The sequence below is a fragment of the Python bivittatus genome, unplaced genomic scaffold, assembly GCF_059951505.1.
Source record: "Python bivittatus isolate LINGU-HERP-01145 unplaced genomic scaffold, Pbiv_v1 ctg000080_np1212, whole genome shotgun sequence".
Lineage (NCBI taxonomy): Eukaryota > Metazoa > Chordata > Lepidosauria > Squamata > Pythonidae > Python > Python bivittatus.
The window spans coordinates 41,052,811-41,078,975 of NW_028277035.1; the positions used below are offsets into that span (position 1 = coordinate 41,052,811).

Genomic DNA, 26,165 nt, shown 5'->3' on the forward strand with positions numbered 1-26,165 from the left:
CCAAAACAGAAAAAGTGCAGCTATAAAATGGTTTCTAACATGAACAAATGGTTTAGCAATGTTTCATCTTCTTTACAACTACTTTTGAAGCACTACATTTTAAAATGTATGTTTGCAATATTGTTGTTACTTATGCTCTGGTATAGAATCGTAACACACTTGTATACAACTCACAGCTAGATTGATTCTTACTTATTTTTAGAATTATGTAACTGTTCCATTTATATGGGTATTAAAAGACCAATTCTTCTTGCAGAGGAATAAGTTAAAACCATAAGAGGGGCTGCAGACTTCAGATAATTACATAGCATTTTCAGCATAAATATAGATTAGATTCTGAAACAACAGTACTTGCTTTTTTAAAAATAACTACTTTGACCACAGGCCAGATTTTTAAAATCTGACAACTTTCTTTTGACTGATGTTTATCAAAGTGTGTGCACACATGCTGTAGGTACAACAGGGAAATAAATACTTTTTACTTGGTCAATAAATATCTTGGTAAGAATTAAAATCTCACCATGCCACCAAGGAACAGAGACTGATATAGGAAAATGAAGTTTCCCATCTTAAGTAGTATGATTCTGTTTAAACTAAGGTCTGTATTTGCTCAACAGCAGATTTTTAAAATGGTGGTAAGTTGCACACAACGACGTTGCTTCTAGCATTGCACAAGGTATATAGTGCTATGCCTTGATTCCATTAATTGTCACACTTCTTCAGTGCATTTTTACAAATGCAAGATATTAACAAATCAGCTTTGCTGGATGTAGAATCAATAAGGTACACTATTCACAGGATCTCTGGAAATACTACCCATAACATTCAGCTTAAAGGCATTGGATAACTACATGAAAAAGTCTACACCATCTTAAGAGCTGCCTTGATCAGCAGAGTATCCAAAATTAGTACAAAAAGATACAATACCTGTGATGGTACACTGGTCCAGGAAATCTCCCATGTGTCATAAAAGCTTGAAAACAATCTAGACTTACTATGTCTTCTAGATAACACTCACTAAAATAGTGTTATATGAGGAACATGTTTTATTTCATGTTTTTTAAAAGTATGCTAGATTTGATCTGAAAAATTACAAATCTCTCAACACCTTTCCTTCTTCCTCATCATCACTATCAGTCACATTGACTTGCTGTACACTAGAGGGTGTGGAAGGGGTTGCTGTAAAAACATTTTCAAGTGCCCCAATGTCCAACTGTGGCATAGGGTTTAAATATTCTTCTTCAGTCTGACTGTGGCTGCTGTAATAGGATGTCCCTTCCAAGCTCTCACAGCTACGGGAGTCTTCACTATGTGTGTGTTCATCAGGGTATTCTCTAAAAGGGTAGTCTCTGTTCAGGGCAGAAAACATGGCCTCATGCTTTTGATACTGGTCTTCATAAAAGCCAAGGCACTCAGGCATGGAGCTGGGGAAATTTCCATAGCCGAAAGGAGGACGGCTATATGGACATGTGCTGCATCAAAACAAAGAAAAAATGTTACTTCAATAGTTTTACCATAGATATATATATATTTTAGATTTTTTAACCCACCTTTATTATTTTTTATAAATAACTCAAGGCAGCCAACATACCTAATACTCCCTCCTCCTCCTATTTTTCCCAAAAGAACTACCCTGTGAGGTGAGTTGGACCTAGATATTACTGATACATTAATACTAATATATTATATATAATATATAAAAATATAATATACTAATATAATACATTACTACTACTGATATATTACTACTAACACATATGGGATATGAATAGAATATATGAAGCTCAGGGCTGAATTAAGGAGTCCTTGGTGCTCTCTGAGCTTGGTTGTTTGACTGTAGACATTTCATTACCCGACTAGGTAACATCATCAGTGCTGATGAGTACCTCAAACAACCAAGCTCAGAGAGCACTAAGGACTCCACATACAGGATATCTTTATTTAAGTCTTGAGTTAATCTAATAGAAGGGCACACTATCTTTCAGGCTGAAAACTGTATTTGACTTTCCAGTAGAAGGCCAAGCGACCAAGGGAATAGGTAGCAGCAGGATAAAAAGTTAACTTCATTTAATTTAAATTCTGTTAAAAATATAATTTAACATTTCATTAGTGTACTTAATTAAAGGTATTATAGTTATTTCCCATATATTTAGTATTTTTTTTCTTTCACATTAAAATTTACAGTTCTGTAACAACTTTTGGGGGACCTCAGTAGCTGCACCTAAGGTTTTTGCAGAAGCATATGAGACCCTAAAACCGCAGGCTCTATGTATAGCCCTGCCCTAACACAAGAAGCAGAATATCGACTAGATAGTCATATTGTACACAAGTCAATCCAGAGGCAGGACAATTTGGTCACCCACCAACTTTTAATAAAGGCTGATTTAATTAATGAATAAACAATATTTGACTCATACCAAAATGACCCTCGTGGAAGAATGTAAAAAAGGAGTAGTAGTCATCCAAGGAGAGATTGACCCAAGGAGAGGTTCACCTAAAATACTAAGGTGGATTTATTTTATTCTGTTTTAGTATGTTGTGCAAATTCAGACATTATGATTTATAAAACATGTTTTATGATTTACTGTCTAGTGCAAACCACTATAGCTTATTCAGCAAACTATGGTCAAAACAAAACATAACTTAGCCAGATGGGTGACCTCAGCAGAAAAGTGATCATACAAGAAAACTAAAAACTGAGCCAGTTTGGTGTGGTGATGAAGGTGCTGGCTTAGAAATCAGGAGACTTGTGAGTTCTAGGCCTCCCTTAGACATGAAAACTGGCTGGGTGACTTCAGGCCAGTCACTCTCTCTCAGCCCAACCCACCTCACAGAATTGTTGCTGTGGGGATAATAGGAGGCGGGAGTACTAGGTATGCTTGCCGCCTTGATTGATACATATTGGAATATCATCATCATCATCATCATCATCATCATCATCATCCAAAATCTTCTCTCCAAGGAAGACAGTGGCTTCAGGTCTAAAATATACACATGTCGAGATTGTGATGGGCTTATACCTAACTTAAGAAAAATCAAGGCTAGAAGTCAGAGACAGATCCAATGGAGTTTGTGGTCTCTAATCAAAAACTGTTGTGTAGAGCCCCAAGCATTCAGGACTTCTCTTGGAAATATTTGTTTTAGTGATTAAATGAGTATGGTGATTCTGACTTGTTTTTCCCACTTTGGAATATCTTGTTTCATGTTTTTGTAATAAATTAAATTTTTAAAAAGGGAAAATAATGTACCAGATGGGTTTGAAAGAGTGAACATGGGAGAAAAATCCTGAAAAGCCTCTATGGTGATTGGAAAACTTGATGAAAATAATTTAAGTGGAATGAAATATATGGAAATTCCATATGAAAGGAAACAGAGGGAGAACAGAAGGAAAATTGTCTAATATTATCACCCTTTTGTTCATAGTAGACTGCAAACCTTGGGATATTGTGCCTAATTACATATTCCAGAATGTAAGTATGTGATTGCATTACCTTGATGGGAAATAATGAGGCCCAGGTAAAAAGTAAGGATGGTGAAATGAAAATCGAGGAGGAGCTCCAAAGAGAGTTGCTGGATGACCAATGGGAGGAGGTTGATAGACGTGTGGATGAGGGATAGGTGGTGCTTGAGGAATGGGTCCATTTCTAGAACTTGAAGAAACACCTGAGTATTCCTTGGGGGGTTGGCTATTTGAGACACTGAATCTAGGGTGAGTGGTGCTTGTATTATTTGGGGTCCTGCTTGAGCTCTCAAGAGAAATCTGGGTGGGTCTCTTTATAGAGCAATTTGTTCCTGAAGATACACGATGAGCTTCTGTTGGGGAAGGTGCAGCAAATCGTTGAGGCTGAAGGACTGGGCGAATTGGCAGGTTTGCAGTTGAGGCAGCTAATGGCGTTGTGTTTCCTACACTTGGCTGGAACAGCGTAATGGGGCCTGGATGCTGAGCAGAAGGAGCTGGCAGCTGGATAGTAGAAGCGGCTTCACCTTTGGAGAAGGAAAATGATCAGTCATAACTGAGAAACTCACATTAATAGTATTTTCTTATTTAAAGTTTACTTCATTTTCTTTTACTGCAAAACATTTGCCTACAAATAACTATTATACTTAATATGCAAAGATCATTATACGTTGTGTTTCTGTAATCAATATGTACAAGACTATATTATAATCTATACTTTTACAGGAATTATACTATGCAATTATATACTTTGACAAAAAAAGATAAATATTAAAGTATGATACAATTCCTTATAAATTTTCAAATGTGAAAACTCAAATTCCTTCTGCTTTTGGAAACCTCATCACTATTATCAACAATAAAAGGTTATTGCTTACTTTTCTTTAATATAAAAAAGCATGGGGCTGGGTTATTTGAGGGGCCACCTCTCTCCAATCACATCTACTCATCCCATCAGGTCCAGCAGGAAGGGCATGTCATGGGTTGTGTCCACAAAGGAATATCATCTGATGGGACCAAGGAGGAGAGGTTTTTCTGCCACAGCACCCACCCTTTGAAATATCATTCCCTGTGAGGTCAGATTGGCCCTGACCTTGCTGGCCTTCCAGAAGGGCCTAAAAAGATGGTTTTGCCATCTGGCCTGGGGATCCAGGAACATGGATATGGAGACTGCAAAGTGGCTGTATTGCTAGGGAAACTGAATGCGCTGTCCCACAGATTATGGGTTTTTGTTTTGCTTTTTAATGGTTATTGTTTTTAATGTTTTAAATGGTTTCTGTTGTTATATTTTTGGTTATTTTGTTGTATTGTTTTTGTGCTTTTAACTTTGTACACTGCTCAGAGTCACGTAAGATTTACCAAATAAATAAATAAAATAATATCCTTCATCTTAACATCCAAAGATATCTGTGATACCTTTCATGAATCAGTAAATGTATTAATGGTAGCCTATATTTAGATCTTTATTTCATTGTTTTCTAATATATGGAATTAGAAGTCAAAATCAGGCTAAACACGTATCCAAAAGTTAGGACACCAGCTATTCAGGTTCATCTGGTAAGTATTATGCCTCAATTTGGGTGAAATTATAATTGCTTATAGGAGATTATGTTCCTGCATCTGGTCTTATTTTTCTCTGTCAAATCTAGCATGATGAATGCTGCTTCCAAATATGGATTTATTGTGGATCATCACAATAATAATGAAGTTCTTCATGATATCATTGTAAATTCTTTGGCTCTTTCCCTTCTGGAGAAAGTTTAACTTTCTCAAGAAGGATGGAAAAAAATAGTGATGTGGTTTTGATATTGGGAGTGATCGTTCAGGCAGATGAATTTAGCAGCTCATCTCACATTTTTATAACCTTTGCAATGAATACTATTTTCATCCCCTATTTGATACTTTAAATAATCCTCATTTTAGACTGCATTGTAGCAGGGATGGGCAATTGTTTTTAACACAGAAGAGCTGAACTTTTGGGGTATGTGTGTGTTTTGAAGGGTGTTCTTTTACACAAAAATAAGTACATTTAGCTTAGCAGAGGTTTCACACACTTATAGTTTGGAGCCTGTTTCCTTTAAAGAAAGAGGAAATGCCATTTTATTACTTAATTTTAATAGTACAATTACAGGTGGGTTTGGGGGCAAAAAAAAAATTTGGCTGACTGTGAGTCTCAGCTTGCCTGTTCCTGACTTAAGTGCTATTTTCTATTTTCAGATTTTAAAACAAACTAGAAAAATGTTAACACCACTTAAAAGATCAATTTAAGATTAAAGTTAATCAGATGATAAAAATGACATTCATTCTAGAGTGAAAATGACATGTTTTATGATTAAATTCAGTTCTTGTATCAATCACTGCCCACATCAAAATTATATCCTATTAAAACACAGAAAAGGCATGGATAGAATATGAAGGAAATTACCCACAGAAAATACAAATATACTCCAACAGTGTTCTGGCTTAAAATGGAAGTACAGTGATGTATTAGTATAGGCACTACCTAGCAGGAAGCAGTACCAAATTTATAGCAGAATAGAATTTAAGTGGGGCTCTGCAGATAGAAGTTTACTTTATTCACTATGGCTTCCAATGAGATCTGTAGAACAAAGTAAAATAACTGGTACATGGGGTAGACTAGTGGGTAGCGGAAGAGAAATTAAGGGGAATACAGTTCTAAAACTTTTTCCAAAAAATGACAATGGGCACTTCTACACAATAATTCTGCACTAGTCTGAAAGCAGCTCTGGACCTAATATGTTTCTACAGGGTCAGCAATGTTGGAGAGCTGACTTGATTATAGTTAAAACTGCTGTTTCAGCTATAAAACACAAGCTAATTTGTGATTTTTTAAAAAGATGTTATGATTTTGTTTCCCCATTCAAGGGAACAGTTGCCTTACTCCTCTGGGCTCTGAGCTTTAGATTCTGTAAAGAAAATGGTATCTTGGCAGACTGGATACACCTTCTATCCAGGAGGCCAAAGTAGCAGGGGTAAAATTGACAGGAATTTTTTCAGTTTCCGCTTTCTCCCTAGTAGCCTGTTTCTTCTTTTTTCTACTTGGGTAGAATGGGAAATGAATTTTATGTCGTTGCTGCAGGACTTGCAACAGTGTGTGTCAGAAAAAAAAATCCTCTTCTTTTTACAGTATTTCTCAGCTGGCAGAAGTAAAAATGATTAAAGAACACCTTCAAATTGCTTCAGAGGATTTGTTGAATGAAAATAGTGATGACATGGAAGTGTCCCATGGGAATTGACAAGGAAATGAAGAGATCATTCTACATTTTACTGATCTTCTAAGGCATTTATGAGCACCAAAATCTGTAAGTTGGCGGGCATGGTGAGTGCATCAATGCATGTCCAAATGGAGACAGGGTTTGCTTGTGACAATGGATCTACCATTTTGCAAGTTTTCACACACACACACACACACGGTGGATGCCACTGCTATGTTACACATTAATAGAAAATCAGCCTCAGTAGGTGGCAGTACCCAGTCACCTGATCTAAAAAGTTATGAAGGCTCAATCCTGGTTAATATTTGGTACAGCCTGGGAGGTATGTTGGATTAGAGAGCTGAAAAAACATTCTGAGAGAAAACAATGGCAAATCACTTCCATTTCATGCCAAGAAAACTGTAGAGGATATGTCCATGTCTAAGGGTTACTTTTCACTCTGATAAAAAGACTATCAGTTACAAAAACAGTGGACAGATACATATTGTCCCAATGTATTGATTGGTTCAGAGAAGGATACAGATTTAGGAGACGGCCACCCGCAAACTTCCCCTTTATGAAAAGAACTGTCTCCTCAACTGTGTACAACAAAACTGTTACAAAAAATGAAGAAACCTCCACCCTAATGCATTGGGGGATAAATTGGTTCTAAACTGGAAGTACTGCATTTGCTGAAATTCTTGTAACCCTATTCCTTTCATCTCAATATATCTAGTTAAGAAAGACTAAGATTCTTACTTGGAAGAATTAGTTCATTTGAGCCAGCTGCCAATAACCTGACACCTGCCTTTCCAAAAGAGGCATGTTTTTGGTTCCATTTATCATAGAAGTTTGTGAAAATAGACCAGGGTGTTGTTGCCAGAAATTACTTATATGTAAGTGTCTCATTTGAAAGTAAGGTACTGTGTGGAATTCTTGTCTTGGGAGCTTTGGGAGATTTGTTCATTAGATTAACTGTTTCAGTCCATACTGGTGGCAGAGAAATGTGACACCATGTGAGTCTCACCATGTGAACTCTACTCAAAGGCAATTTTACTTAATAAAAAATCAAATTTACAAATTTGAAAAAAAATATGGTGTTGTAAAAGTATGGTCGTATTTTGTCAGCTTGTTTAACTTGCTGAAGGCTTCTAAATATTATGCGCAATATTTAGTTGCTACTTTAAAGATTTCTACAAAATCGTGCTATCAATATGCTTATAGATATGGAAATTCCTATTGTTTAAAGAACTCATGTAAATAATTGAAATGAACTCACAGACTGGGTGTCCAATGCTGTTCTGTACGCTGGGTATGACCACAGAGTAGGTAGGTGATCGGAAAGGGTAAATGGTAGTTGGATTTGTAGTAATAATACTCTGAGAAGTCCCAGTAAAGACAGTAGAGGCCGTCATTGGACTTGTAGCTATGATGTTCTGAGTTGTACCCGAGAATACAGTTGAGACTGTCAATGGAAACCTCTTCCTTTTGCCAGGCCTTGGCTGGTAAACCCAACCTGCAGAAATGTTAAAGAGTATGCCAGCTGAAAGATACTGAGTTTTTTTCCTTTTAAAAATTCTTACCTAATGAAGTTATGTGTTGTTAGGGGTAACACAAACTTCTCTCCTGTAAAGTCAGAAGACTGTATTTGCAAAAGGACACACACATAAGTACAACATGAATAGGAAGCTGACAATCTCTCAGAGAGAAAGAGAAATACTGTTTCTTTCTGTTTGCAACACCTCTCTTTACCATGAATCTTGGTTCGAACACTAACCAACCTTCGAGTCAGTTTTAAGTCCTGGTGACCAGTTGGACAAGCCCCTGCAATTTTCTTGGCAACATTTTTCAAGTGGTTTGCCTTTGCCTTCTTCTTAGGGGTGAGAGGGAACAACTGCCCCCAAATCACCCAGCTGCTTTGTGCAAGTCTAGAACTCATGCTCAGTGTCTTTAATCACTACACCAAACTGGCTGTCATGCCATCAATATTATTACCCAATTATTGATTTTGATATAATTTTACAATCAGGACAGAATATCAACTTTGTTAAATAAATATTATTATTTCTGCTAATACCATATAGAGATAATGCCTTTCTTATTCTATTATTCATTCTATTTGCTTTAATATTACAGAATTTAGCATAAGATTATTTTTAAATAAGTATATAAAATCAGAACTCTGGAAATTATTATATTATCTGAATTGTATTTCATTGGGAATATGGAAACAAAGACATGTGATGAGTATATATGTTTAAAGCAGGAACACCAGCAGAAATGGTCAGCTTTAATATAGTTGAGGAAATTAATGTTAAAATATGTCTTTCATTAAGTAAACTTAATTTTTCTCCAGATTTAATTTCAAATAATTAACTAACTGTAAATAAATCAGTGGGAATACACATTCACAAGACAGATGAGGGAAAAGCTACTGCTTTCTTTGATTTTTGTGAGCCGCCCAGAGTCACTGAGAGTCGTGAGACATACAAGTTTAATAAATAATTATTATTATTTCCATATCTTGTAAAAATGGGAAAACCTTATAGTGTTCATATTAGTATAGAGAGGATTGATCTGTATGTGTGGTGGCACAATGCCATAATTCATTTGGCTACCTTATACAATGTCTTTGGGGGAAGATACTGTATACAAGTCAGAAAAAAACTAAGGAATTTGCCTCATTATTTAAACCTGCTAGGTTTTTTTCATATGTACTGTCCCTCCAGGATTCTATTTCCCAAATGAACATATTTAAACACCATCTTCCCATATATGAATCTGTGGATTACACAAAAATTGCCCAATGGTGATCTGATATTTAGAAATGTATAAATAAATCTCTCTCTAGTACCAGGAAATTCTTCTCTGTGTTTTTCTTTTATCTTCTGAGCTTCATCATAATAAGGTTTCTTTTGTTCTTCAGTGAGCTTGTTCCATTCCAATCCAAGCTGGACACTGATCTCGGCATTATTAGCAGCAGGGTTAGCTTTGGCTAAGGCTGGCCGATGAATTCTTGCCCATACCATAAATGCATTCATAGGACGCTTGACATGGCCATCTCTATCTTTGCTGAATGGAGTATCTGGTATCCCTATGATAAAATAATATTAATGTTTAGGTAATATAGAGATGGGTAGAACATACTGCTAATTTCGTGGTATTCTGCGGGCGTCGAATTCTGATCCTAACAGTAATAATAAAATGATTTTCTCCACCTCATTTACTGAAATGTATACAATTTAGCATGAAAGGGCAGTGAACATGGCTTAGTTCTGGCAACAAAAACAAACATCTAGGCTCAAAGACACCCCAATTCTTAATTCTAATTATTATTATGATTATTGCATCTGGCTGTAGTTTATGGATTTGGGGGCCTGGAATAGCACCATTTTTGGGAAGTGTAGTATTATCTTATATAAGGTCAAATTTATACTGACATGTGGGACTAAAATGTCCTGCTGATATAGGCCAGTGAGGATAGTGTAATTTACTTTTCTACTACATAGTGGAACAGGTAGGAGTGTGATTCCTCCTGGAGCCCTTATACACCTTCAGACTCTACACTGATATTTTGGAGAGCTATCTGCCCTAGCCTGGGGACCTCCTTTACGGAGTTGTTAGAAATAGAAGAGGAAAATCCTTTTACACAAGTGTGTTGGATTTTACAATTAATTCTCTAATTATTTCTCACTACTTGCAGCATAGAAAAGGTCAGCAACTACATAAATAATAAGGAAATTTTCTACCTCTTTTGGGTCAATTTGACTTCCATTTTGCCACAGGGTAAACTGTATTTGAAACTGAGTGACGTTTCAGGAGCAATTTTCAAGATAGCATATGGATTAAAAGTTCAAATAAAATTTCCACTGGTACAAGACTTTTGCATGAATTTCTTGAACCTAACTAGACACTGGGGATCAGTAACCATATGCCTAGTAGTAAAAGCAATAAACAAGCAAACAAACAAAAGCACAGTCTGCTCCATACACAGTTGTACCAGGTTCCAATTCTAAAAAAAGGGGATTAAATATTTTAATATCCTATATTTATCTCTGTAAATTGCCCTTGGAATTACATCAAGAACAACAGAAGTTTATCCGTGATTTGTCAGAATTAAGTCTCACTGTGTTCATTTAGTGTGTTTAAGAATGTACCCTACATTCCCTTTAATAGGGAACTACAGATTTATTTTTTAATTTATTTAATCAATTTGTATAGCCATCCATCTCAACAAGTGACTCTGGATTAAAAAGAGCAGAGAGCAGATTAGAGATCAACATCTTATCTAATTTGCCTCAGTATACTTTAGAACTTTCAAGATTTTCCCACCCACACAATTCCACAATTTAAGCATGGCTATTGGTGATATTTTATATCTGGATTTTAACTTATAGCAATTAAGCACAATATGCACCCACTAACATTCCTAAATTTTAGGTGAGACTAGAATGAATATTTGGACAACACCATATACTACACTGTTAAGTGAAGTTTTCTTCATCACAGTGGCAATTAAATATTAACATTCAAAATAATTATACTGCAATATAAAATGTTACTATTTTAGTATGAAACTCTCATATAATTCATAAATCATCTTTTTGTAAATTATAGAATATATTATTTCCCTTATATTTAAAAATATTAGCAAATTGCCATAAGAAAGTGTTAAAATGCTATGTCAAAATCCTCCATTTGCCCCAAATAACACTTATTTTTCTTCTTTTACTTAATATATTTGTATGAAATGGCAGAGGATTTTATTTCCATTACAAATTTTACTTTGAAGCATCTTTGGAGCATCTAATATTGCCACACTTTCTAATTTGAAAAAGACCCATGGAAGGACATCTCTTATGACATCTCTCCAAATATTTGTTAGATTTATATCTCATCTTTCCTTCAGGAGCTCAAGGTAGCATATATAGCACTTCATCCTCCAGTTTTTCCCCACAATAACCCTTTGAGGTAGGTTGGGCTGAGAGAGTATACAACTAGCCCAAAGTTACCCAGTGAGCTTTCATGGCTGAGAGTGCACTTAAACTTTGGTCTCTCCAGTGACAGTCCATCATCTTAATCACTACACTAAACTTAGTGAAATGTAAGAAGCCAGAAAAGTTGCATGTCACTTGAAAAAGAAAATCTACAATGAATAACAGGGCATTCACACATTCTTAATGCAAGAATGCTACATCCCACACATGAAATCTTCACCTGATTTTTATTTCCTTAAAAAAAATAAAATAAAAGCAAGTTCTTTTCCATCAAATAAATTATAAAAATGCCAAAGAAAGCAGAGCATAAATATATAATAACTCTTGTATATTACACAGACTGCCTGGAATGAAATATATTTGCCTTTTGAATACAGAGACATAATGGAGATTCAGTTTATGATACTATGAGTGAAACCACCTGCTATTTGGATGGAAGGCAGATTTTTCCCCACAACAAATATCACCCAAAATATATTTACTCTCTCATGGTCATTTAAATGTGGGTCTTCGGGGTTCTCCTAAACTCATGGCTCCTGCTAGATAAGCAGCTGGAAGCTTTAGCCAGGCGGCCTTTGCCCAACTTCAGCTAGTGTGCCAGTTGTGGCTTTACTTGGGACTTGAGGATCTGAGTAGTGACTCATGTCCTCATCATCACCTGATTAGACTACTACAGCATACTTTACATGGAGCTGTCTTAAAGACCACCTGGAAGCTTCAGTTGATGCAAAATGCAGTGGCCCAGGTGCTTAAAAGTGGGCATATATTACACTTGTGTGAGCCCTGCAGTGGTTAGAATTCTGTTAGCTTCCAGGTACAATTTAAAGTGCTGGTCTCAACCTATAAAGCCCTTTAGGGCTTGGTGCTGGATTACTTGTAAGACTGCATCTCCCCACTAGAGTCAGCTCAACCATTTTGATTGGGCCAGGAAAAGCAGCTGTTTGCCCCAATTTTCAGGAGGAAAGGGGAATTAAAGTCCAGAAGCACTAGTTTGATAAGTTCCAGGGACACTTACTCCCAATTAAGTGTAAAGGCTGACCTCCTGCAGACACCTGCTTGAGAATAATTCCCATTTAACAAGTGAAATTTACCTTAAGAAGCTTGGGTGTTAGGTTATACAGTAATCCTATGCACACTCATTGGGGAGTAACTTTCATTGTATGTTTTCATTCTAATCCTTTTTAAAAGATCTTTTTAAAAACAGAAGGGACTCCAATCCAACAAAGATTCTCATCCCAACAAAGAGGAACTTCCACTTCTCCAACCCCCCCAGACTGTAATCTGATTTATATCCTGCCTCTTGTTCTACAGGATGCCCTCAGACTGGAGGAATCTTTCAAGGGAACTGGGGCTACCACATTATTCTATAAATGGGCATCACTTGCTAAAATTTAAGATACAAGTCAATAAGACTTACTTTTGAGTAGACATTAACAGAATTGAGCTCCATGGTATCTTTGCAACACTTGATTTGTCTACAAATAAAGAAGCAAAGCATATGCAACAGGCAACAAATTCTACTCCTGCTAGATTCTTGTTTTATCTTAAAACACTTTTTATTTGAATGAAAACCTATGAACATCTACTCAAAAGTAAAAAATATTTCCAGGTAAATAAGATTCCAACCATTTTGGAATGGTTTGTATTTTGTTTGTACACTGAGTTTACCTGAGACCAAAGCAGCCATAGCTATGAATGTATATTGAGTCAGGATGTAAAAACATGGTCCTACTGACTAGCTTAACATTATGCTAGACCATGGCTTGTTGAACTTGGTTAGGCTTACATAGCACACTGTATCCTAAACAACAGCATAAAAATCATACCACAACCCAGGTCTCATCAATTAAAGAATGTCATCTAGTGGGACCCAGCAAGCAGGCTTTTTCTGTCACATCATCTGCCCTTCGGACAGCTTGCCCACAAGATTCAGATGGCCCCAATGCTGCTGGCCTTTTGGAAAGCTCTTAAGAGCTGTCTGTTTTCCAGGCACTGGGGTCAGGATAATTGGGTCTGCAAGGTCTTGCTAATCTACTGCAGCTTGGTCTGCCCTTCATTGCCATTTTACACCTTTTACTGTATGTTTTTTTGCTACTGAGGTTATTTGTTATTGCACTGGAGCTGGCCAGATCTGTGGTAGCAAGATGGGCACCCATATAAATAGAATGAAATAAATAAACCAAACCAAATCATATTATCCTATATGGATCAGGCTTCTGTCCAGAAGCAAGTTCCACTGGAATCAGTGAGAAACATCTCCAAATAACTATGCTGTCACCAGCTGAACAGCATTCTGACCAGAGCCTTGTTAACTAAGCATCTTGACCAACATTCCTTCTCAGATACCCAGGGCCCTGTTTCTTGGTTCCCCACCTCTATTAATCGACCAACTCCTTGAAATCCAATTTAACCACCACTGAAAATAGCTGTTACTAGATTTACAGTCTAGGAATCTGCCAACTTAGTTCCCTTTTAAGCTAACAGGCAACACCGTATCTCATGGAAACAAATTCCAAATTTTCAACAAGTGCTAGGTGAAGCGGTGTTTTTCATCTTCTTAAATGTAACTGCCAATCACTTGGAAAGTTCCTGCAGGATAAGAGGAGGAGTGTTATACTACACTGAGAGACCACCTGAGTTCAAATCTTTGCAATTCCTCAGTAAGCAGGTAGGATCTCTTAGTTTAAATCACTCAAAGAGTTTTGTAAAGAAAAAAACCCACAGTTCCTTGGGGAACAGGTAGACGGGATAGAAATGTAACAAATCCCAGTCTAGCATAAGAAAGGGACATGTCTTTTTATCCATTTACACATAGTATGAAATTCTATAATACCAATTTACACATTGTCTCAGTTCTTTTTTCCTTAATTGAAAAGCCCAACTCTTTCACGTTATAGTTCAGAATTTAATTTGCTGTTCTGTATCTTTTCTAATTTTGTAGTAAAAATGTTGAGATAAACAACCACATGAGGTTGTTTCTAAAGTGTTTATAGACTTATAGTTCATACTTTAATTATGATCACAACCCTTACACAAATACAACAAACCTTCTGTTTGGAAGCCAGACCTGCATCTAATCCAGTGGATAAATCCTTTTCATTATTGCAACAATACCAGTGACATTTCAGTGATTTGACTACAACACCAATATCTTTGGGAATACTTAAATGTTAAATGAAGAATGATTCCAAGAGTAATGTTGTCCCTTCCAAGACCCATGCTTCCATTCACCCTTTTATTCTGAGGGTACTTGAAATTATTTTTTGTAACCTTATACTGGAACATGTATCTGATTTTCAGTTCCCGTTAGGTTATAAAAGAGCTTTCCTAGGATCTAAATCAATATATTGTGGAACTACTAGAACAGGGGGGAAAAAAATCAGTACAACAAAGAGCAAGTAAAAGTTTTCATTTATATAACAGCTTCCCTATTAAATTATATTGAAAGAAAAAATTATCAACCTTTCAGTCTCATTTCTGCTTTCATTTTAATAGTACAACATAAGAAAGTTGCTTTATCATGAATCAGACCATTTTTTGTTCATTATCTTATTATCTAGCCTACACTGAATAACAGACAGTGCTTCAGAAATACAGGTAGGAGACCTTCACACATGCAATTGCCAGAAATGGAATTTTGCCCTTTACAAATGTGTCTTTTCCCCAAATATAGTAACTTTATAAATTTTAAAAATAACTTAAAGAGTAGGATTATTTACTTGCTAATAAAATGATTACATTTGTAGCATTTGAGCCTGAGAAAGATCCAGGGAGATTAATATAAAATTCCTAAAATTGGAACCCTTTCAATGGCAGCCAGTTATTCTCTACAGTTTCGGGGTTATGGTGCTACATCTTTGTGATGGGGCACGCTGAATTTTCTTCTTACAATGGTATTTACAACAGCGCTATTTAATTTTTCACACAGGAATGAGAGTGAAAATAAATGCCTGCACTCAGGATTTCTATTGGATGGGGATCAAACTTGCCCAACTGTAGCATCTGTATTCTTGGAGGAGGAGCATATCCCCCCTCCCCCGCCAATATTACAAACAGGAGATTTTTTTCCTTTGTTCCCTAACTCAACAGGACAAAGTCTATTAATATTCACGTAGCCCTATGCTGATTTGTTTATCTTGCTCATGTTTTACTGTAATACACTTATGGAATGGACAGATTAAAAAAAAAACTCTTATGGCAATTTATAATCAACATATAGTTGCTGTGAAATTCTAATCCTAAACATATTTATTAAAATCCCTGAACTGTGATTTATTTAACCTCTTTATATAACCAGTAAATTTCAAGTCATTTAATTCCTTCAAGAAATTGCTACCAAAAGCACAGTAGCCTACATTTAATTATCTGAATGAATATATGTAGATTTATAAATAAATAACTTCACCATTGGAAGAGAGAGATTCTTGGCTCTTATTAATCTATGATAAACATTACATATCCACCAAAAAGAAAATATGAAGCTGTGGCCAAGATATAGTTTGGTTCTTTCTCTTTTGCCATAATTCAAAGGATTGGTTTTAACCTCATCACTATTTCCACTATCACACTAGATAATTGAGGATTCCATCTGTGTATCATTTGACAAGGCATTTTATTAGCAATCTGGTCAAATTCAGTTGACATAGACAAATTTATTTTTAAACAACAAAATTGCAGAGATACCCCATAAGAAAAATAAAATCCCTGCCTTTTGTCACCAAAACCAGCAGATTTGATACATATGTTACAATGTGAGACTTCCAACAGAATGAACTTCTCATCCATATTCCACTATGACATTACCTGTCGATCTTTCAACCTAATTTATTTTATGGGATTGTTGGGAGAATAAGCTAGAGGACTATTCACTTACTCTAATTCCTCAGAAGATAGCAATAAAAATAATTTCAATTATTTGCCAGTTGTGCCTGTTCCTGGATCAGGCGGCTCTGCTCACAGTTACTTGTAGCCTGGTCACCTCCCAATTAGACTACTCTAATGCATTCTATATGGGGCTGCCCTTGAAGAGTATTCAGAAGTTTCAGATGGTGCAAGATGTGGCAGTTATGTGTACCCCCAGAACAGCACACATTAACCTCTGCTCCACAAACTGCATTGGTTGCCAGTTTCCTTCCAGGTCCAATTCAAGGTGCTGGTTTTGACCTTTAAAGCCCTACATAGCATGGACCCAGGATATCTGAGACTGCCTCTTCCCAATTATATTTACCGGTCCTATCAGATCAGGCAGGAGGTGCGTGTTATGAGTCCCGTCAGCTAAGGAGTTTCATCTGCTGCAGCACCCGCCCTTTGGAACAACATTCCCCAAGGTGAGATTAGCTGCGACCCTATTGGCCTTCTGGAAGTCTCTCAAAACATGGTTTTTCCAGCAGGCTTGGGAATCCCTTGGAAACAGGGAGCCCACAAGATGCTTTTATTATGTATGAATATTTTAACATTCTCCCATGGCCTTATTAGATGTTTTTAATGTTTAAGATATATTTTATAATTATTTTATTGTACACTGCCCAGAGTCACATTTGTGAGATGGGCAGCTATATAAATTTGATAAATAAAACAGTTAAGACCTAACTCCTTTATTGTAACGTTAAGGTTTTATGCATTGATAATGTAGGCTTTACTCTGTGAAAGTAAATCCTAAAATAAATGTTAGATTTTTAGGCCTGTGCAGGGTCTTTGATTCAACTTCAAAAAGATAATCTCTCACATGTGAGCACAAATTCAGCATCAGTCTACAGCTCTTTAAAGCAGCTGCATCTTTTAGAATCAAATCTGAAGTGCCACATAGCCCTATTGCATTTTAACCTGTTTTAATATTTTTTGCCTCTGTCAAACATCGTTTGAGGAATACAATAATAACTGTATATTAATTTTAGATGCTTAAGAGAGAGAAATGAATAATAGCTTGTTTCCACAATGGGAAGCTCCAGGAAAAAAAAGTTTTGTGGAACTTGCTATTTTTATTACCTGCAGCTGGAATATGCAACATTGCATATGAACTGCTGACTCAGAAAGTGTGAGGGGTGGGGAGCACTGTCTTATACTTTGACATAATAGTGGTGTTCTTATTGTTTGATCCCAGTGTTTACTTATAACAGCTTATGGCCAATATGATAAAAACTGACTCATTTCTAATACCTGCATCTGAGGGTAGCACTGTGAGAGGAACATCTTTAGTTTCAATTTTGACCGAAGGCTCCAGCAAGGACTGCATTTTAAGGGGCACTTGTGTCACTGGCACTTTAGTCACTCTTATAAGCTCAGATGGAGGTGGTCCCTGAAACTGGATCCTAGCCCCAGGAGGGACTGGATGGAGTGTAACGGGGATCTTCAGTTCTTGAGAATGCTGGTTTCCAAGAGGTTGGGACAAACTAACATCCTTGCTGACGTGAGCTGGGCCACTGGAGGATGGTCGAGGCTTGGATGCCACCTCTTCCCTCCCCTTGCAATCCTCCTCAGGAGGCTCTACCAGTTCAGTTTTGATGGCCCCTTCTTTTGCAGGCCCCAAGGCTTTGGCATCACAATTTTCTTTCATCTTTGCCTCTTTCTTGATCTCCTCAGGCTCTTCAACTTTCCCCAGTTTGACTTCTCCCACACCTTTCACGCTGCTGCTACTTTCATCTTTGCCACTGAGACGGTTTGTAAGAGTTTTAGGCTCTCGCCTTTTTTTCTTGTTGCTGCTTCCCATAAAGAGCAATGGGTTCTCTGGGTCACGTTCTTCTGCTTTCACTTGTAGCCCTTTCTGGTGCCCATTTTCTTCCTCCTCTTCCTGCTTTTCACAGACTCCCGGTTCCATCCCAATGACAGGCTGGGAAAGCTGCCTGCCAAGACAAATTTGCTCTTCCAAAATATGTTGCTGCTGTTCTTTAGAGGCACCCCCTTCCCCAGGCTGTGGAAGTTTCTGTTCCTTGTGCAAAACACTTTGTTTGGGAGAGAGGGGGTGCAGGAGATGGTGCTGGGGAGCCTGCTTGGGGGGGAACAGCAGAAGGTGCGAGTCCCTGCCCCCCTGGCCTGGCAAAGGGTGCAGGAGAAGATGGTCCATGCAGGCAGTGCTCTGCCAAGCCGTGGGATGCAGGAGCCGGTGCTGCTCTCTTGGGGTTTCCTCCTGCGCCCCTTTTTCCATGCTGCAGCCCGCCCTTGATAGTAGGATTGTTATGGGATTGTGAGCTCAGCCCCTGTCCTCTGTTACCGCCCGTTTGTTTGCTGCGGTTGGCTTGCAAACGTTCTCCGCTCCCCCTCCCCCCAACTCCAAGGTGCACGCGCCGCGCTCGACCCCGCCCTCCGGCTCTCAAGGGCCTCGCGCCTCCTGGACGTCGGCCAGAAATGGCAATTGTGGGGCTCCACGTGCCTCCCGCTTTTCCCTCCTTGGACGGTTGCCTGGAGGTTGCCATGGTTACCCTGGGCGCCACGTAACAATGGGGTCGCCTTGGATACGAAGGAACAGGCGCACCGACCCTACGTAGATGGCGCCGTCTTTTTGCGGAGAGGTGAGTTTGGGCCTCGCACCCGTTTGCCATTGAGCGAAAGGTGGTTTGCGACTTTTTTTTTTTTAAACATGTATCTGCTCCTCTCTCCTCACCCCACTGAGCAAGTACAACAGTCTACGCACATGGGGGGGATGAAGGAGCTCGCGGTGCTCAGCCTCGGGTCCTTCTGCATTTACTCGGACGCCTCTACGTGAGCCCGGAAGAGGCAGCGGGCCAGCAGTGACTTCGGCCGATCTTACGGTATCATAGAGAGCGGCGTCAGAATTCGTCCCTTCCGGTGTCACACAGCACTCCTTCCGGTAATGTTGCCGCAGCCTCGGCTTCGTAGCGCCTTCACTGCTATCGTTTTGGGCCTCCGCGCAAGGTTTCGTTGCTACTCCCGAGCCGCCATGGCGAAGAGTAAGTTCGAATACGTCCGGGCCTTCGAAGCGGACGATAAGTGTTTGCCCAACTGCTGGATCGTGGTTCGGTTGGACGGACGCTGCTTCCACCGGTAAAGACACGCTTCAACCATTGGCGGCAGCGTGTGGATTTAACAGGCTTGGTTGCCCGGCGACCAGCCAACCAATAGGAATGAGGGTCTGCGCCGGGACCTTGCTCTAGCCTCGGCCACGCGAGTTCAAAGTGGAATCTGTTCCGCGCTCGGCGTTTGGCTTCGCTGACTTCACTTTCGGATACCGTTTCTCAGCCTTTGGCAGCTGCCAGATATTGGACTTAAGTTCCCAGAATTCATCAGTTCATACAGGCATTCCTGGGGATTCTAGGAAGTTCACACATCTGGAAGTTGCCAGGTTTAGGAAACACTGCAAATTTAGTGGCACTGTCGTATGTCCCTGCATGTGTTTAATAGCTTTGGTATCAGGAGGGTGATTATTGGAGATGGTAGCATGAGTCAAATCCTTATCAAACATTCTTTTCTTTTAATTAATTTGTCACTTTTTTGGGAAGAATTCCTTTCCTATAGTTGCTCAGGTCAGAACACCAGACGCTGCTATCCAGAGTTCAAAAGCTTATTAGCACCCAAGGTGAAAGCATTGAATGCAGTCGACCCCTTGCAAGGGGTGCAAAGCTGTTTTATAGTCAGGTATAAACACCTGGTCTGTGCGTGTCTTGTTTTAGAATGTTCAGGTTTTCCTTTCCTAATATGGCCTAATTTCTCACTTTTTAATTGGTATATCTTATCTCTGTTGCTGTGAGCATAATATTATCCTCACTTATCTATGATGACACTTGCTTCTGTGTAATGGCAAAACATTAACTTCCCTTCTAAAATGGCATTGGTTTAGCTTTTTAATGACTACTTTCTAACACTTTGTAATGACAATAAGTTAGATTATGTAAAATTAGATGGATCACTGCTTACTGTATTTTCACATTTATATTCTGCCATTAATTTGCAAGGATTACCAGCAGCTTATAACAAATAAAACAATATATTGCAGTTATACAGATGGCATGCTTTCATCATTCCCCAAATGTTCTTTGGAAAAGCTCTGTTTTTACTAGCTTCCAGAAGATCATTCAGTTGGATGTTGATTTGACCATTGGGAGGTGTGCCTATAATATAGGGACTAAAACTGAAAAACACTGTCTTCGAGCATTTGCCCTTTTAACTTCTTAATAATGGTGGACAGTTAACAGATATGTCAGAGCATGCACCAGATGTGTTAAGTTCAGATGGAGAAGGTAGTACTGAAGGTACCTAGAAGCCAAGCCATATAAGGCTTTATGAGTGAAATCCAGCACTTTGAATTGCACTCAAAAGCCTATGGGCAACCAATGCAGGACCCACAGTATAAATGTTACATGGCTATGATGATTTTCATTTGCCAGCAAGTAGGCAATTGTAGTTTTTGGGTTGCCTTCAACAACAGCCCTAAGCAAAGCATATTGTAGTAATCCAGTCATGGTGATAAGTGCACATCACTGTTGCTAAGGCCTATTGCTCCAAATAGGGCCGCAACTAACTCACTAACTGGGCAAAGCTGCTGTCATAGCCTCCACCTGCTTATCTGTAATAGCCAGGTGTTCAAGAGGACTCAAGCCATAGACTTGTTCCTTGAGACAGAGAGCCAATCCATATTATGACTTGGCAGAGAACCATTCTGAGAAAACACTATTCTGACTTATTTGGCCTCAGCTTCAGTCTGTTTTGTCCCATCCAGTCCTAAAAGCCTTCAGACACTGGGTCAAGATTTCCATGGTATCTCTGCCCAGGCCTGGAATGGAAATGTAGAGCTCTATCATCAACATATTGATGGTATATCACCACGATCTATCTCTGTGCTTTTATGTAGATGTTGAGCAGCAGGGGGGAGAGCATTGAATCATGATGCATCCCGTAAGTCAGCACCTATTGGGTTGACTTTCCTCCTCTACCACTGTTGACTAGAACCACTTGCTCAGGAAGAAGCATAACTACACAGTGCCTGCAACTTCCAACTCTTACAGATCAATATCATCTGCTGAGAAGTCTAGTAAAACTAAATGTAGTACACTTTCCCCAGCTAGATTGTTATGAAGGTCATCCATCAGTGCAATCAATGCCATTTCTGTTCAATCCCCAGGTCTGAATCTAGTTTGAAAAAGGAAAAATCTACTTCCTCTAAAATCCTCTGTAACAAGACTCCTGATCGTTTCAACAACTTTTCCCAAAAGGTGTGAGGTTGTCTAAAACAGCCTGATCCAGGGAAAGCTGCTTGAGGAGAGCTGGGGGCAGGGTGGAACGGGTAGCCAGCATCACTCTCTCCATCAAAGATGCATTGACTTCTTCTGAAACCAGCTTGTCACACACTCTGACCACTTGAAGGAACCAGGAGAAGCATGGATCTGTCCTCAGGTGTCAGAGGTCATGTTAAAAAGCACCCTGCTCACTTCATTGGAGTTCATAGGCTGAAAGAAATCCTAGATAACACCACAAAATTCTGCTCAGGAGAACGTTGCCTATGAAGAGTCAAGACAATGGTGATTGTAAGCAACTTAATCACTTTGCTGCTTTCACCAGTCTTATCTTGCTATGGGCTCAAACAAGAGTTTGTACTCCTGTTCCTGCTTGGTCAGATTTGCTTCACCAGTGCTCCAGGTATCACTTCTGTCACATCATCTCTGGGATGTCCATGGCAAATCAAGGAGCCTTCCCATGATTTACCATCAGAGAGAGGCCACTCGGAAGCAATCATGTTCAAGTGTTCGGATCACATCCTAATTCAGGAGTCTGCCATGTTTTCAGCAGAACTGCCTGCCAGTTTGCTAGGAAACTCCCAAGTGCTTTTGGATCCATTAGACACCTGGGGTGAACCATCTTAACTAAAGTATTCAGCCTGTAGGAATTACAGGCAATGATGCATGTTGTTTGGATCAGTGTGTGATCTGTGCATTGCAAAAAAATCAGTCTAATATTCTATCAAGATTGCACACTAACTGCTCTACCTGAGATGAACATATTTACCTCAGCGAGCATAGGTCTATCTGTATTTATAGGGCCAGATATTATCTGGGTTAAGCCCATGGTTGCCATGGAAGCCATGAACTCTAAAGCCTTCCTTGAACCTCCTTCCAAAGAATCGAGATTGATGTCTTCCAGCACTAAAAACCAAGGTACTTCCAAAACTAGCATGGTGACAAGGAGTGGAATACAGAATGGATCCTGCTGAGAGAGAGTGATAAGTCCAAAGCCATCAAATGAGCTTCCACAACTGAGTGCAGTTTTGAATTTGGGTATCTTTGGTCCTATTGCAGCATTTGGAACTTGCTAGCTCTGCTTCTTCTTCTGCCTATTATTGTGCCTTGTTCCATAATGTTGCAATAGGACCAAAGAGTCCCAGATTATTTGCAAGGATAGAAAGATACAGAGAAGTATAGCAAATGATGTGGAGGAATAAATATAAATGTGTGGTGTGCACATGCTGAAGAAAAAGTGGAAGGCCAGGAAAGGATTGTTTCATCTTGTAGAGGGCATTTAACTATTTGTGAGTTACAGTTTGCAGTCTTAATACTGTGTCATGTGAAATAGACTATTTCCTAGTACATATTCTTCAAATATATTGAAGAAAAATATTTTATATTTGTATTTAATGCAGAAATTAATTAAATAAATAATAAATTAAATGCAACATGCATTTATGGTTCAGTCCTTCAAAAAATAAAGTATCTGTAACACAGGAGAATAATTTAAACAGATGTAACAAATCAGTGTTCTTAATTACATGTTTTTGCTTTTGAAGCTTTGTTCAGCAACATGATTTTAAGAAACCTAATGATGATCGTGCTCTTCAGTTGATGAACAAGTGCGCCCAGACAGTGATGCAAGAGCTGGAGAACATTGTCATTGCCTATGGACAAAGTGATGAATACAGTTTTGTTTTCAAAAAGAAAACCAACTTGTTTAAGAGAAGGGCAAGGTAACTGCTTTTTAAGTTTTTCTTCCTCTCCCAATCCATATTAATGCACCCTTTCTAAAATAAGTTTTAATGTAACAATTTGATTACTTTTTATTTTATGATACTAGCAGCTTTTCCATATATCTCTGCTCTTAGAAACATCAATATTGGCTTTCTGAATAAATCCAATTCGAGTGAAATTGCTAACTCTAAAAAATGTTGATGCACTGGGATGACAGTTTGATGGGTTCCCAAACCAAGGCTGAGGAAAATTCAGAGGCAACATATGTTTAAATTCACAAGGTTCTAGAAACCTGTAAAGACTTGGAAGAAGTTATGTTTTATGTTACCATTTGTGTTTTTTTGTAGTGATCCCTTTTAGTTTTATGTAATGATGCAGAAAATGAATGTAACAAAAGCACAGGGGTGGGGAGAACAGGCATTCAGCTCACAGGTTAGGAAACGTAATAGCAAGTATATATAAATTTACGTATATACATACATTCCCATCATGCTATTTCCTTTCAAGATAAGCAACATTATGCATAGCCCATAACAAGATTAAGAAATAATAATTCAAATAAATGAAAGGCATGCAATAAGAAAAAGAAAATTAAATATAACTAAAATTGGTTTTCACCAGCTTTGTTCAGCAACCATTCAGTATACATCTCCATACCTTTCTCTTCTTGCAAACCATCCTTCCTTCCATCATATGCATTCATTGCTTCATACGTATGTTGTCCTTTGTTCTTTAAACTTCACATCTCACTCTTTATGGATCTCCATTCATGATTTTCTTGATCACCCCCTTCTTCTTGACCCATTCATTCTTCCTTCGTATGTCTGTTTTTGCAGTTTGATCCTCATTGGTTCCCTTTGTATGACTCAGTACACTTGTTTCATATTAATCACTCATTTTTGTATACAGTCCATATTCATCAGCACCCAAGCATTCTTGATTCTGTTGTCTTTTATTTATTTAAGCAAGCAAGCAATTTATATGGCTGCCCAACTCACGGTGACTCTGGGAGGCTTACAGGAATAAAAATCCCAAATACGAAATCCACTACACTCCCCCCACCACCCCCTGGGTGACAATAATACATTTACACTAGCCATTTGATGGGCTTTGGGTTGACCTGGGATCCCCAGGCCTGCTGGTAAAACAGTGTCTTCAGGGCCTTGCAGAAGAGCATCAAGGTGGGGGCCAGTCTTATCTTTGCAGGGATGATGTTCCACAGGGAGGGAGCCACCACGGAGAACACCCTTCTCAGTCCCACTAGATGGACCTCCTTAATAGAGGGGACCTGTAACATACCCTGCCTCCCCGATCTGGTGGGTTGGGCAGATGAAATTGGGAAAATGCAGTCCTTCAAATAACCTGCCCCCAAGCCATGTAGGGCTTTAAAGGTGACAACCAGCACCTTGAATTCGACTCAGAAGCAAATCGGCAGCCAACGCAGCTCCCACAAGAGAGGTTACACATGTACAAATCTAGGCTTGCACAAAACTATGCAGGCTGCTGCATTCTGAACCAACTGAAGCTTCCAGATACTTTTCAAAGGCAGCCCCATGTAGAGTGCATTACAATAGTCAAAACAGGAGGTGACTAGGGCATGGGTAACTGTGAGCAGGGCCTGTTAGTCCAGGAAAGGGTGTAACTGGCACACAACCTGCACTTGCGTGAAGGCCCTCCTGGCCATGACTGCCACCTGCTCCTCGAGCAGGAGTTGTGAATCCAGGAGAACCCCCAGATTATGCACCGGGTCCGTCTGGGGTAGCACAACCCCATCCAAGACCAAAGATGGCAATTCTCTGTGGACCAAAGAACCCCAAACCCAGAGGCATTCCGTCTTGCCAGGGTTCAGTTTTTACTATAAATACCTTATTCTGGCTTACTTTAATGTTTCTCCTGACATATTTACTCTTGCTTTCATGTAGTAAAGGGCTAGAATGCACTCTTAAGTACAACCATTTTCACTTCTTTCTACATTCACTTCTCAAAACAGAGCATACATTACTTATTATTTTTCTACCAGTAATTCCACATCTTAAAATGTCTCCATTTCCCCATCTTTAGTAAATGTTCTACTAGCACAAAACATTATCTGTTTGCTTTCATTTTTCAACATTTATGTATAACTTGCAAAGTGGTATATTGTTGTTGTTTAGTCATTAAGTCGTGTCCGACTCTTCGTGACCCCATGAACCATATTGCGCCAGGCCTTCCTGTCCTTCACTGCCTCCCTGAGTTTGCTCAGTTTCATGCTCATTGCTTCAGTGATGCTATCTAACCATCTCATCCTCTGCCGTCCTCTTCTCCTTTTGCCTTCAATCTTTCCCAGCATCAGGGTCTTCTCCAAAGAGATCTCTCTTCGCATTAGGTGACCAAAGTATCTGAGCTTGAGCTTCATTATCGATCTTTCCAATGAGCAATCAGGGTTGATTTCCTTTAAGATTGACTGGTTTGACCTCCTAGCAGTCCAGGGGACTCTCAAGAGTCTTCTCCAGCACCACAGTTCAAAGGCATCAATTCTTCGGCGCTCAGCCTTCTTTATGGTCCAGCTCTCACAGCCATACATTACTACTGGAAAAACCATAGCTTTGAC

At 38.9% G+C, this 26,165-nt stretch overlaps 2 protein-coding genes across 5 annotated transcripts in view; one reads left to right on the top strand and one right to left on the bottom strand.

The window, feature by feature from the left end:
* Positions 1-19,255, bottom strand: SOX30 (SRY-box transcription factor 30). Its single transcript, XM_007443891.4, has 5 exons — positions 17,826-19,255; positions 9,527-9,766; positions 7,952-8,188; positions 3,492-3,984; positions 1-1,472 (listed from the first exon to the last, which is right to left on the bottom strand). Exons 1-5 carry the CDS (start codon positions 18,808-18,810, stop codon positions 1,091-1,093), a joined length of 2,337 nt encoding a protein of 778 aa, XP_007443953.3. The 5' UTR covers positions 18,811-19,255; the 3' UTR covers positions 1-1,090.
* THG1L (tRNA-histidine guanylyltransferase 1 like) overlaps positions 18,995-26,165 on the top strand; it is an 18,837-nt gene continuing 11,666 nt past the window's right edge. The window contains exons 1-2 of one of the 4 annotated variants that reach the window (XM_088133891.1): positions 18,995-19,174; positions 23,398-23,574. In XM_088133891.1, the coding sequence (XP_087990017.1) occupies positions 23,453-23,574 (122 nt within the window). In that variant the 5' untranslated portion in view covers positions 18,995-19,174; positions 23,398-23,452. Of the gene's footprint in view, positions 19,175-19,459; positions 19,668-23,397; positions 23,575-26,165 lie in introns of those variants that run through there. The other 3 variants (XM_088133890.1, XM_088133888.1, XM_088133889.1) reach the window with 3 other exon arrangements.